The sequence below is a fragment of the Phocoena sinus genome, chromosome 3 (assembly GCF_008692025.1).
Source record: "Phocoena sinus isolate mPhoSin1 chromosome 3, mPhoSin1.pri, whole genome shotgun sequence".
NCBI lineage: Eukaryota > Metazoa > Chordata > Mammalia > Artiodactyla > Phocoenidae > Phocoena > Phocoena sinus.
This window is the reverse complement of record NC_045765.1, coordinates 78666993-78680900: the sequence shown is the minus strand read 5'-3', so window position 1 is coordinate 78680900 and position 13908 is coordinate 78666993. Positions and strand designations below refer to the sequence as shown.

General features: G+C 39.5%; 1 protein-coding gene across 3 annotated transcripts in view; it reads left to right on the top strand.

Moving 5' to 3' along the window:
• Positions 1-13105, top strand: part of KCNN2 (potassium calcium-activated channel subfamily N member 2) — a 178862-nt gene extending 165757 nt beyond the window's left edge. Inside the window, exons 6-9 of one of the 3 annotated variants that reach the window (XM_032627155.1) lie at positions 3084-3211; positions 6981-6989; positions 9514-9583; positions 12499-13098. In XM_032627155.1, the coding sequence (XP_032483046.1) occupies positions 3084-3211; positions 6981-6989; positions 9514-9583; positions 12499-12786 (495 nt within the window). In that variant the 3' untranslated portion in view covers positions 12787-13098. Of the gene's footprint in view, positions 1-3083; positions 3212-6980; positions 6990-9513; positions 9584-12498 lie in introns of all 3 variants that reach the window. The other 2 variants (XM_032627156.1, XM_032627154.1) reach the window with 2 other exon arrangements.
• Positions 13106-13908: the final 803 nt, after the last annotated feature.

Below are 13908 nucleotides of genomic sequence, written 5' to 3'. Positions count from 1 at the left end.
CAAGACAGTACGGTACCGGCCCCAAAACAGAAATACACATCAATGGAACAGGATAGAAAACCCAGAAATAAACGCACACACCTATGGTCAATTAAGCTATGACAGAGGAGACAAGAATATACAATGGAGAAAAGACAGTCTCTTCAATAAACGGTGCTGGGGTAACTAGACAGCTACATGTAAAAGAATGAAATTAGAACACTCACTAACACCAAAAATAAGCTCAAAATGGATTAAAGACCTAAATGTGAGCACAGACACTGTAAAACTCTTAGAGGAAAACATAGGAAGAACATTCTTTGACATAAATTGCAGCGAAATCTTTTTTGATCTGCCTCCTGGAGTTATGGAAATAAATAAACAAATGGGACCTAATTAAACTCAAAATCTTTTTCACAGCAAAGGAAACCATAAACAAAACGAAAAGACAACCCATAAAGTAGGAGAAAAACACTTGCAGACGATGCAACTGACAAGGGATTAATCTCCAAACAGCTCATGTGCCTCAATATCAAAAATAATCCAAAAGTGGACAGAAGACCTAGATAGACATTTCTCCAAAGAAGACATACCGATGGCCAGGAGGCACATGAAAAGATGCTCAACATCACTAATTATTTACAGAAATGCGAATCAAAAGTACAGTGAGGTAGCACCTCACACAGGTCAGAACGGCCATCATCAATAAGTCTACAAACAACAAATGCTGGAGAGGGTGTGGAGAAACGGGAACCCTCCTACACTGTTGGTGGGAATATAAATTGGTAAAACAGTGGAGAGTAGTATGGAGTTTCCTTGGAGTTTCCTTAAAAAAACTAAGAATAGAGCTACCATATGACCCAGCAATCCCACTACTGGGCATATACCCAGAGAAAACCATAATTCAAAATGATACATGCACCCCAATGTTCATCGCAGCACTGTTTACAGTAGCCAAGACAAGGAAGCAACCTAAATGTCCATCAACAGAGGAACGGGTAAAGAAGATGTGGTACAGATAAACAATGGAATATTACTCAGCCATAAATTAAAAAATGGAATAATGCCATTTGCAGCAACATGGATGGACCTGCAGATTATCATACTAAGTGAAGTAGTCAGAGAAAAACAAATATCATCACATGATGTCGCTTATATGCAGAATCTAAAAGACAAATGATACAAATGAACTTATTTACAAAACAGAAACAGCAACTTAGAGAACGAATTTATGGTTACCAGGGGGAAAGGGTGGGGGTGAGGGATAGATTGGGAGTTTGGGACTGACATGTACACACTACTGCCTATAAAATAGATAACCGCCAAGCGCCTACTGCATAGCACAGGGAAGTCGGCTCAATATTCTGTAATAACATAAAAGGGAAAAAAATTTGAAAAAGAATGGATACTTGAACGGTTATAACTGAATCACTTTGCTGTACACCGATAACTGACACATCATTGTTAATCAACTATACCCCGATATAAAATAAAAATGTTTTAATTAAAAATAAAAGCAAGGTCCTCCAACCTCAGCAAATTACACTACCTCCAGTTCCTTACCTTTGCAAAGGAGACCGGTGTCAGATGGAAGAGCCTTCTGAATGGTGACTCTTACCTTGTGAGGAAGAGAAATGATTCCATAAGAACGAAGAGCAAGAGTTCACTGGAACTCCTCTTAACTTCACTGCGGACAAGTCACTTACATGCACCGCTGGTGCTCAACACCCCGTGTTTCGTCTTTCTGTTGGTTGGAGAATGTTCTCCATGCAGAGTCTAATGAATATCCAGAGGAAGTCACAACTAAAAGCAGTCTTCAGAAACCAGCCATTTTCTTAAAGTGGGTTCTAGCCATACAATTTCACTCAAAAAGAAAACTCAGCGCCATGAAAAAGGGTTCACCATCAGCCACCCAACCTGATGTTTTCTCTACTAAAGTGAAAAAATACACATACATACTTGGGCCATAGTTTTGGTAAATTATAATACTCTTCCTTATTGTTAATCTAAGTGCTGAAAAGGAGTTTAACAATGATTCTCTCTAACCTTCTCATGTTAGAGGAAACTAAAATCCTGCCAGGTTAGCTTGTCTCCTTGACCTGACTTGGTTGGTCCACAGTCAAGAACTTAGAACCCATTTCTGCAGCCCAGTTCACTGTTCTGTCTTACCCCACCACACTGCCTGTCTTTAAAAAGTTGTCTTCCTCCACCCAGCCCCCCTCTAGCCTGCAGCTCTCCTTGTGAGACACCCTTTATCGATCACTCAAAAGAATTAAATGACTCAACTTCCCAGAATAAGTAGCTAAGCACAAGTGAAAGCTCTGGGTCATCAGTTCTTGTCTTGTGAGCAAGGAAGAGGACTTACCAACTTGCAGGAATCTTTGAAGACTTGAAAGTGTCAAGAAAGCAAGTGATTGAAGTCTCACTAGGAAGTATTCACACCTTCCATCAGCTGCAGTAAGTCTTGGCAGTGTTACTTTCATGCCTTTATCCTTTAGGTTTGTCCTGTCCATGTGAAACGCAGTGTACTTAAATTACCAACAAAATCATGACAACACAGACTCTCTGTCAGTTGATTAAAGTGTGCTAACAAGCATGCAATTTGCTAAGTCACCCTGGGAGGCTGGATGACTGGGTCTTCTTGTACGTTCAGCAGTGGAAACATGCCCTTCCTGTAGTGCACAGCCAGAAATGATGAGCAAGCTTGCAAAGGACAGGGTTAACCTTGGCCTTCTGGCATTTTGCCTTTCTCCAGGGAAACGAAGAACATGGAGAGAGCAACTGCGATACAAGGTGAAGAAAGCAACACCTCTTGATTTTTAAAAAAACAGGTAGTTGAAAGGTTCCTCATGGGGTAGAGTTACAGTAGAAGTTAGCCGCGAAAGAGATCATTAGCCCCTCATATTTCAAGGTAAGCATTCCCAGACAGATACAGGTACTTTTAGACAGGCACAGAGTCAAGAAAAAAAATTTTGAGATACAGTTACTAAACAGAGCTAGAGCTTACCATGATCATTGGGATGTAGAGCATGACAGCCAGCCAAGTTGCAAAGGATTCTGCTCTGGAATTTATCAACTGCTGTGTTTGTTTCTTTTCCTAACAGGTGAAAAACGCAGCTGCCAATGTACTCAGGGAAACATGGCTAATTTACAAAAATACAAAGCTAGTAAAAAAGATAGATCATGCAAAAGTCAGAAAACATCAACGGAAATTCTTGCAAGCTATTCATCAGTGAGTACCTTCTCCTCTTTCATTCTGCATCTGTATCTCTGGGTTTATAATTCTTGCGCCTGCTTATTCTTCTTTCACACGGGAGGGGAAAAGAGAACATTATCATGTTTGTTCCCAGAAGACGTTATTTGGCACTTTAATAATTCCATAATTTTTCTCAGGATTTCATTTGTCAGTTCATTTGATGGTTAAAAATCATTTATTATTGGGAGAATAGCCACATAATATATTAATTAAAGGGTCTATTCAGTTTCGTTTATTAGATAGAAGCAATAATTTCAGTTAAAATTGTATTTCTTGATTTACTTATTCATATAGTTTGCTCTAAGATGTTTAGTTTGTATCTACTACAGACTCTTTAAAGAAATTAACATACTGCCAAGCATCTTTATATGAAGGTAGTACGTACAATTGACTTAATACTCGAATTTTTAAATTAGTTTTTACTCAGAACTTGGGGGATTTTCTAGATGCTATGTGTTCATTATAGATTTTAGAGTTCCTGTAGCTCTTGCAGTCATTATTCTGACTTTATCGAGGCCACTGTTATTCAATTTGTTTAAGTCCTTCGTGCCATTTTATTGTTATTGTTATACCTACCATCATAGACTTGTAAAATACAAATCTCTATCTAGCAAGTTTCAATGATAATTTGAAAGGACCAGGTCTTTCTCCCCCAGGCTGGCAGCATCCTTACCGTAAGTACATTATGCGGGTGTCAGTTATGATGCCATGCAGCCTTGCTCTTAATGCCATTTCTGTATGGGGCAGGGCAGACGCATCACATTTTGTGGGTCAGAAAAGTGGCTTTTCTCATGCAACCTACCAGGGTAATCATGGAAAGGTAGGTAAATACTAGGTATCCTCATTATAAAGGGAGATGTGTTTTCTTAGAGCTAATTAGTACAGCAGACAGGAAGTTCTGAGGCTGAAGTGTTAATTTTACATATTTAGGGAATTCATATGTATATTACACTCACATTCCGTTGAAAATCACCAAGCATTCATCTTTTACCTCTTCATCTGCCATCCACTCTCCTTCTTAAATAGGTATCACTGAAAATGTGGAATATGTCTATAATTATAGACATACGTGTACTTGTATAGAAGTTGCTACCTTTCTTAATGAAAATAAAATCCAAGCACCCTGAGCTCTAAAATAGGAGACTCTGCATATATGGTAGAGTAGCTGGTCCTCATTGCTACTCTTAGCAATTCACGCATGTTCTTTCCCTTGCTGCCACCAACACCAAAGTGACATTATTTCTCCTTTAGCTCTGTGACTTGACTGGACACACAACTATGCATTTTCCCCATATAAGGAAAAGAATTTTAAGCGAGTACTCTTTCAAAGTCTGGGAGAGAGTAAAAGTGAAAAACACAGAGAGCAACATTGTGTTCGATCTGGCTCACAAGCAGGAATTTGCTCCCTGGAGCTCACAGCTACCTTTATAACCAGGTGCCACCACCTAGGACCACTCGCCTCCACATCTTGACTCCTTGAAGCTTAGACCTAAGAGAGTGGGTCCCCTGAGAGATGCTGAGCCTTTACCTCTCCCTCAAGGGTCACCTGGTAAAATTTCCTGGTAGAGTGATCATTCCTACAGCCCCCAAACCGTACAACACAATAACCCCAACATTCATACAAGAGGTACACATGGTATACACATGGTATATTGTGGAGAAATCATTCTTTGTATGTTTCGATACTAACCTATATTGTTCAGATCTATTAAAAAGAAAACTTACCTTTGCGGGTGTGAGAAAATGTGGTGTCCCAGGATGCAAAGGATGTGAGATGACGTGGAAGTAGGCAAGTGGGTCAGTCTTTGGGTTGAGCATCCACACATCCCATTTCCTCCAGGATTGTATTTGTGTCCCTTCCTGTTAGTGTAACTTACCTGTTCAATATGTAATGAAACGTGACTTGCCTTTGATGCCATTGATAAATTTCCTTATAACCAAAAAAAAAAGCGAACGCTTTGACAATTTTTGTCATATAATTCTGTAGCCATGTGTAAATAGTGGGTATTTCTATATTTATATAAATTGTCATAGAACTCTTAAGTTTGGAATACATTCACACTCAAAACCCTGGGGGACAATTTATGGGTGGTCATTATAAAACTTTTTCAACTTTGCTTTAGGTTTGAACATTCTTATAATATAAAATGTTAGGCAGGGGCTTCCCTGGTGGCGCAGTGGTTGAGAGTCCGCCTGCCGATGCAGGGGAAACGGGTTCGTGCCCCACTCCGGGAAGATCCCACATACCGCGGAGCGGCTGGGCCCGTGAGCCATGGCCGCTGAGCCTGCGCGTCCGGAGCCTGTGCTCCACAACGGGAGAGGCCACAACAGTGAGAGGCCCGCATACCGCAAAAAAAAAAAAACAGGCAAAAAATCTTTGGTGAAACTCAGTGTAAAAACTGTCCCTAGGCCATTGGCATATTGCTACAAGCTGTACTGACATGATCTGAAGGGTTTCATAGTGTAGGTTACATGGATTGTTCAGCATGCTGTTTTTGGGTAGAGTAACAGAGGAAACCACATGTGATTCTTCTGCTTCTTTCAGACATTTCTCATTGTTTCTTCTGTAGCCTTGTGTACTTCTAAAGTAGATGAGCTTTAAGCAACGCAAAAATGTTCTGAATTGTTTTATAAATTAGTCTTGGGGCTGTTGGGTTTCCTTGAGGTGGGAGGGTACTTATACTTTGTGAAAAGTAGATGGGCTGGGTGTGGCTAGGTTATGCTAATTACGCATAATTATCTTTCACTGAACTTAATGAGTGAAGCCATACATGAAAGCACACAGGGCTCGATTCCTAAGGGCAAGGCCTTTACTGCCCCAGCCTTGTCAGGCAGCACCGGGTGAAACCGGACCTTGCCACTTGAGGGAAAATGTACCAGTTGACTTGCTAGAGCTCTCCTGGCCTCTGCTCTCCTCTGATTTGTCCAGAGAGCTTTTGCAGCAGCTCTCTCCCCCTTCTACCAGCCTCCTCTATCTCAACTCTCCTTCTCTTTTCCCAGCCTCTCTCCCAGACACATGACCTTGCTAGTCTCTGTTGGATGCCTAACTCTGCAGGCCTGTGTCCTCTCTTCAGTAACGTAGCTGTCTTTGGGGATCGTCACTTAGTGCCATGAAGCATTCTGTTTCTGTAACTTTTACCACTTTTTCTGGTATCAACTTTACAGTTTCTCATTCTTCGGTCTCAGCTAGAGACCCATCAATTAACATGAACTTGTCTCACAGCCAAGAAATCCAATAAATGTGATGTCTATAACAGAGAGTGTTAGGTTAACCCCCCTGTCAGAAGACCAGGCTCCTCAATAGCCCCGGCTTCTCAAGAGACCAACTTGGAAAAGATATACCCCCCTCAAAAAATTATAATCCTATTGTTTAGAATATTATCTTTATAACCATATCCTATTGATACTAGGCAAAAATGTCTCCTATTGTTTACTTGAACAGCATGTTTCAAAGAGGCCAAGATGACTTTACACAACTTCTTCCTTCCGAACTCTAGTTCTGGAGGAAGCTATGTGCTTTCAGGTGGGGAAGTATAGTAGCGATGCAGAAGGATGATAACATAATGGAATAGCATTTCTTTCTGATCGATATGCCAAAATCCTGCAGAATCTTAACAGGACCTTCCAGCTAATGAATCGAGCCCCCTGTGCATGAATGAACACCACTCTGTGTTATTTTGTTCCAGAATATTTTACAGTTTCTTTTCTTTTGTTTTGTCTTTTTATTTCAACAAAATGAAAATAGAGCTCGGAAGTAAGTTGTGTGAGCCGCTCCTCTCAACATTCGCAGAATTTTCTACTGGCTGCATGCACCCAAGCGGATCCTTTATTTGTGAATTTTAGTAGTCTGATTGCTGCTATGGAAATGTGTTCCAAAATCATGATATTTTCCTGTGATAAGTGAAGTTCACAAGGAAGAAATCAACATATGTTTCTTATTCTTCTTTTTTGGGGGTGAGGGCGGGTGGGGGGAAGAAGTAAAAAACACAACTGCATGTTACCTTTTATTCTGGCAGCTGCAGCTTACGTAGGCTTTCTGTACCAGTTCTCCTACCTTTCAGGCAGTTCAACCAGGCTAGTAGGGCTCAGGGCTCTGCTGCCCTCACAAGTTGCTGGAGGCTTCCGCTCTGGTGTCCCCGAACTTCATGTGCCAGCTCTGCTATGACTTACCTAAATTTGAAAAGAAAGCTTATGATAAATCCCTATCATAAGTGGATTTAAAAATATATCACTCCCAGCAAGGAAAGTGAGGTAAAGGTAACATCAGTCGACAATTGAAACACTGGTATTGAATTCTAGCCACAAGCTGTTGCCTGCAGAAAGCTCTGAGCTGAGATTCTCCTCCCTCTTTTTTTTAAAAACAGGGGAAGAGCAGGTGTTTGTTTGTTAGGAGATAAAAACAGGATAGGACTAGCCTGAGACATTTTTCTTATAATAATCAAGAATTGGAAGAGAATTAAAGGGAATAACTCTCCATCTGTTCTAGTATTGTTTAATGTCTTGCTTGAGTATCATTTAGTCATCTAGAACACCTCTGTTGGTATAAATCCAGCACTTCAAAAACAAAGTCCTAATCTAACCCTCGTCTTTTCATACATGAAGAAACTGAATGTCAGGTTAGGGCCAAGGCGGACAGAATACATGTCTGACACTTAGTCTTTCTAGTACATTTCTCTGTAATGACCCACACATGTTTAAAGTTGATTTGCTTGGTTTTTTTGTTGTGTTTGGGGTTTTTTTGGACTTGTTTTTAAAAGGCACACATCAAGAATTGTAACCCTTGTAAGTACTTAGAGAAACATTTCTCAACAACATATTAGATTTAAATATATGTTTGTAAATTTCTTTTAGACTAAAACATACTCAATCACTATAATAACATAAAAAGGAGCCAGTTAAATTAGTTCCAAGTCTTCTAATAAAGAAGCACATAGTCACAATCACAAGTTCTAACCTTAAACTGTTTTAGACTGTTAAAGATCATGTTGTAAGCAGGTGTCAGTTCAACTCTTACTGGCAGAAGGCACTGTCTCTTCACTGTGGAGCAGATTTGGTGACATATTGGATATCCACATTTCAGAACAAGATCACTGAGCATCGTGAACATGTGTTACAAAAATCTCCCTGGCAGTAAAATCTTGCCCTGTGAATTTTTTTTTTATCCCTTTAACCAATTACCTTTAATTTAAATTGGGACATACTCAAGCGTACTCTCTCCAACATTAACACTATACTTTGTAAAGGACTCGTCATCAAAGTGATAAGGTTAGCGTGGGTTTTTCACAAAGCAGCTCAGAGAGACCTGCTTCTCTTTTGGAGCATGGCTTTGAATTGTTGGCTTAAAGGACAATCAACTACTTTTCTCTGGTTGGAAAATCTTAATTTCTTGCTACATAACAAGCACTGAGTAAATGTTTGTTGAAATATTACTGTGAATAAGTTAAGGAATAGTAGGTACTCATTCAGAATTTGTCTTTAAGAAAACCAGCTTTTTGACTGTCAATCAGATATACACATTGATATTTAAAAGTTTCTAAATGACTAAAAGTTTCTATATGACTATCCAGTAGAAGGATCCCACCTGTCAGACACTTTAATTGTCCTGTGCCTTTATCTAGAATAAAAATTAAAGGAAGTTCTCCCAAGGAAATGGTCTGGCTTCCCTTCAAATTCAATGGCAGTTTAAGATAAAAGTCAAGTGAAATACAATGACGAATAAGAGAATTATGTGTTTGGAGTTATCTTGCTGCTGGTTGAATAAAAGTTTTATTTTTGCTAATGAGAATCTCACTTATCACTGTGTTTCATCAGGTTCAAATACCTAACCCAATCCATTTCAGACTAAACAGGGCTAACACCTGTATCTAGTCACATAGGCATAGGAAGGTGCTTACTGCTTCCAACATTGATAAAATTCCAGTTGCTTTGCATTTTTCTTCCTATGTCTATTTGTCACGATACTGGGTCTTTAAGGAATGTTTTGGTTTTTCTCATACGGTTAAATCCTTATGAGCCTTTCTCAGTTCAACTTTAACTACCTAGTAAATAGTTGTCCTAAGGACACCTCATCTCTTTCTCTCTCCCTTCCTTTTTGCGGTGTTGGGGAAGCATGCTTCTCATTGTACCAGATACATAACCAGTTTGGACTTTATGCCAAATATTCGAGGCATTATCCATGCAGTTATTTGCTCTTGTCAATTTTGTGCATGCTCTTTGGAAGGCTTACGATAGTCGTAGGGAAGAAAAGGAACCTTTCTGACTCAGATTCTGTCTTTTAGATTAAGAAGTGTAAAAATGGAGCAGAGGAAACTGAATGATCAAGCAAATACCTTGGTGGACCTGGCAAAGGTAAGCTGGGGTCTCAGCCCTCATGATTGCATCTATTGGAACTAACCACTGCATAGAAATCAATAATGCTTCAGGAGGAGGCCACCCCAAACTTATTTAACAAATCAAACCAACAAACTATGCTGACATGATGGCCCAACTTATAAGAATTCTTCTGAAACTCTTACTTAATATGCACTTTCCCTACATACATTGTTCAACCCCATTCTAAAAGCTTTCCTACTTGCAGTGATTTGGAAGTTCAATAAGAAACGTAAGTGGACTATGAGATAGTACTTTGGGGATGCTTATATGTAGTTTAGTCTCATCTCTATGAGAGCAGAACCACATCCTGGGCTTTACTATGAGGTTCAGGGCTAAATAGGACTCATCAATAAAATTATTTTTTATATATTTTAAGCAACAGGCTTTCTATCCTGTTCCATTGATCTACATGTCTGTTTTTGTACCAGTACCATACTGTCTTGATGACTGTAGTTTTGTACTATAGTCTGAAGTCAGGGAGCCTGATTCCTCCAGCACCTTTCTTCTTTCTCAAGATTGTTTTGACTATTCAAGGTCTTCATACCACTTTTTAAAAGGACATTAATAATCCCCAATTCTTCTATCACAGTTAAACGCTTTATCTGGTTTATTTTTGGTTGTTCCTCTCAAGTGAAGTCCACTTTCAAAATGTGAATATTTGTCAATAATGACAACATTACCTTTCAATGTTCTAAATTCTATAGGAGGCATTAGAATAGATTTATGTATAAGTGTTGAGCCTGTTAACATGAATCCTTTGAAAGAGGCAGCTCTCTGTTGGACCTGTGTTCTGCTGTTTGTTTGCTATAACTGCTATGTCCTTTATAAAGCCTCCAGTATATTCTCCAAAAATTACATCTATTTGTCCTAGTCCCATGAAATAACACACTTAATTATATTCATTTTTTAATGTATATCAATAATACATACTGTATAAATATGTTGAAGATGAATATTTGATCTCTTATACATAGAAGATGATAAGTGAAGTATTTAATGACTTACCCCTGGGAGATCATATATCATTCATTTAAGCTGGGCAGCACACACATTCGAGGCCTGAAGATGTGCTCAGTATTTACACACATTGTTCTCACTGGGACACATCATGGACAAAGATGGGGCAGGTTCTTCCACCACTCCTAGATCAAATGATAAAAGAAATTGGGTACTTTTATGAAAAAATAAGAGACCCCTTGAAAATAATATATATATTATATATCATTTCACTATATGTAATATAGCATATATAAATACATAGTATATATACTACTATATATAATAGGTATTCTCTTGAAGTAAAATTATATATCTATGAGGCAAGATGCTGTATCTTTTAATTATTTTTTGTTTTGACCGTGTTGGGTCTTCGTTGCTGCGCGTGGGATTTTTTCCTCTAGTTGCGGCTAGTGGGGGCTACTCTTCGTTGTGGTACGTGGGCTTCTCATTGTGGTGGCTTCTCTTGTTGCAGAGCACGGGCTCTAGGCACGCGGGCTCAGGAGTTGTGGCTCATGGGCTCTAGAGTGCAGGCTTAGTAGTTGTGCAGGCGCATGGGCCTAGCTGCTCCGCGGCATGTGGGAACTTCCCAGACCAGGGCTAGAACCTGTGTCCCCTGCATCTTTAACCACTGCGCCACCAGGGAAGCCCCTCAATTATTTCTTTAGCGCCATGCTTATTATTATGTTTGCAGGACTATCCATGCCATAAGGGTTCAGTATTTTCTGAACAAATGGATGTTGCTCATATAGTCTCAAGACTATGTATCAACAGTAAAAATAAAGTTAATGCACTCTGTCTTCCTGGCCAAACTCAAAGGAGGTGCCTGTGTTCCAAACAGTAACTCCCTTATTTAATCAGTTCTTCGTCATTTATCACCATTAAGAGGTTGTTAAGCAGGATAAGAGCACATATTATAGAGGGAAATAAGACAGGAGGGCAGGCTTAGCCAAAGGGGTCTAGGCTTGGGAAAGGCTGCACTGGGCTAAGGTTAATGTCTCCAGCCTTCCCTTCTTAAGCACCCCCTTCCCTCTCTGGCTCTGAGCTGATCAGCCCTGAGGTCTTCTTTCCCCGTCTCCTGGCTATTTCTGGAACTATAACTGGGAGTCAGAGTTATGAATACCCTTTGATCAGGACAACCAATTGCAAAATTCTCTAGGGCACCAAAAGCATTTTCCTATTTCAAACCACTTAGTTCTGATTCAGCCATAGCCAACAAGGTGGATTGGTAACTTTAGTGTCTCCCCTAACTTTTATTCTCTCAGTAGTTATCTATAAAAATGCTATTTGACCCAATGGAGAGCCTGTAATTTGGAACATAGGAGAGCAAAAAGATATTTAGGAATTTTTAATTGCTTTAAGTTACTAAATTACTTGATCAAATCAGTTTGTCCTAAACTTCATTCATATTCCACGCTCAAAATTTCTGCTACATCCTAATACCATCTGTACTATTATGTATTGTTCTTTAAATCGGCTTGTTTTTAAAAATCAGCCTTGCCCTAATTAGTATTACATGTTGCAAAATGAATTTGACATGCTAACTTTTCTAACAACTATTAGAATATATACATAAATATGAAATCAAAACGTGTCTGTCTACCTGCACACCACCTAAAATCCTTGGACATACCACCAGCAGTACCTGCACACCATTTTCTGCAGCTGGATCAAATTAAGGCCTAAGATCTTTTCTTTCCTAAATCCTGGCATTGAACGGACACACTGAATTTGCTTTGCCAGGTCAAGTGTTCAGTTAGCTGACCCCACTGCTGCATTGCATGTCACCGAAAGGAGACCAGCCCTCAAGCTCTGAGAGTTGATAGTTCGCTTCCAGGGCAAGTGAATTAAAACTTCGCTCTTCATCTCTCTATTCTCTCAATCCTGTTTTCTAGACCCAGAACATCATGTATGACATGATTTCCGACTTAAACGAAAGGAGTGAAGACTTTGAGAAGAGGATCGTTACCCTGGAAACCAAATTGGAGACTTTGATTGGTAGCATCCATGCCCTACCTGGGCTCATAAGCCAGACCATGAGGCAGCAGCAGAGAGATTTCCTTGAGGCTCAGATGGAGAACTACGACAAGCATGTCCCCTACGATGCTGAGCGGTCCCGGTCCTCGTCCAGGAGGCGGCGGTCCTCCTCTACAGCACCACCAACTTCATCAGAGAGTAGCTAGAAGAGAATCAGTTAATCACAAAATAAGACTTTTTGCCATCATATGGTCAATATTTTAGCTTTTATTGTAAAGCCCCTATGGTTCTAATCAGTGTTATCCGGGTTCTGATGTCAGAATCCTGGGAACCTGAACACTAAGTTTTAGGCCAAAATGAGTGAAAACTCTTTTTTTTTTTCTTTCAGATGCACAGGGAATGCACCTATTATTGCTATATCTAGATTGTTCCTCCTGTAATTTCACTAACTTTTTATTCGTGCACTTCAGACTTTACTACTACATTATATGATATATAATAAAAAAAAGTTAATTTCTGCACATACTTGTTTGGTCACTTGAGATTTCTAAAGGTTCACTTTTCACATTATTTTCAAGGTGAAATGACTGATTATCACCCGATGCATGTTGATCATTTTTATTTCCCACTTTGCCAATTGGAAGAAACTTTTCAATTACTCCATACCCTAGTCACTAAGACTTTTCTCTCATTATGAAATATTAGCGTCAAAACCATCTGGCCCAGCCGGCTTACTATTCTTTTTGAGTTCACCACGTCTCATTTCTAATTCACTTTGTTTCCAAATTATGTGGAAAGTGATGCTGGTACATCAAAGACTGTATATAAACTAGGGGCACAGATGCTTTCAAGAATTATTTTATTCCCAGTTTTACCAGCAAATTTACTTGAAGAAAGTATCAGGGTACACCACTGTCTATGAACTAATGTTGCAGAAATTTAGATCTAAACTACTTATTTCATCTCTTCACATGTATTTATTTATCATGAGGGACCCGTGATGCACTCTTAGCGTTTGGATTACACACATGCTGATTCACATATACATGTGACTGCGCAGCTCCTAATAGCATAATCAACATAAATGAGTGTAACTCTTAACATGTCACATACCACCTGGCAAATGGTCTGTACTCTTGGTCTGTGCATGTTTTGTACAGGGAGGTGAATGGCAGCTAGTAAATTTCACAAGTTTTATTAGGCTTGTTTCACGGGCAGTTAAGATGGGTTTCTGTGAAAGGGAACTGGTCAGTTACTGCTGCAAACACATCTCTTTCCAAATTTACTCTAAGAATCCAGTGGATTTAGAAAAACCACCTTTGAGGTGA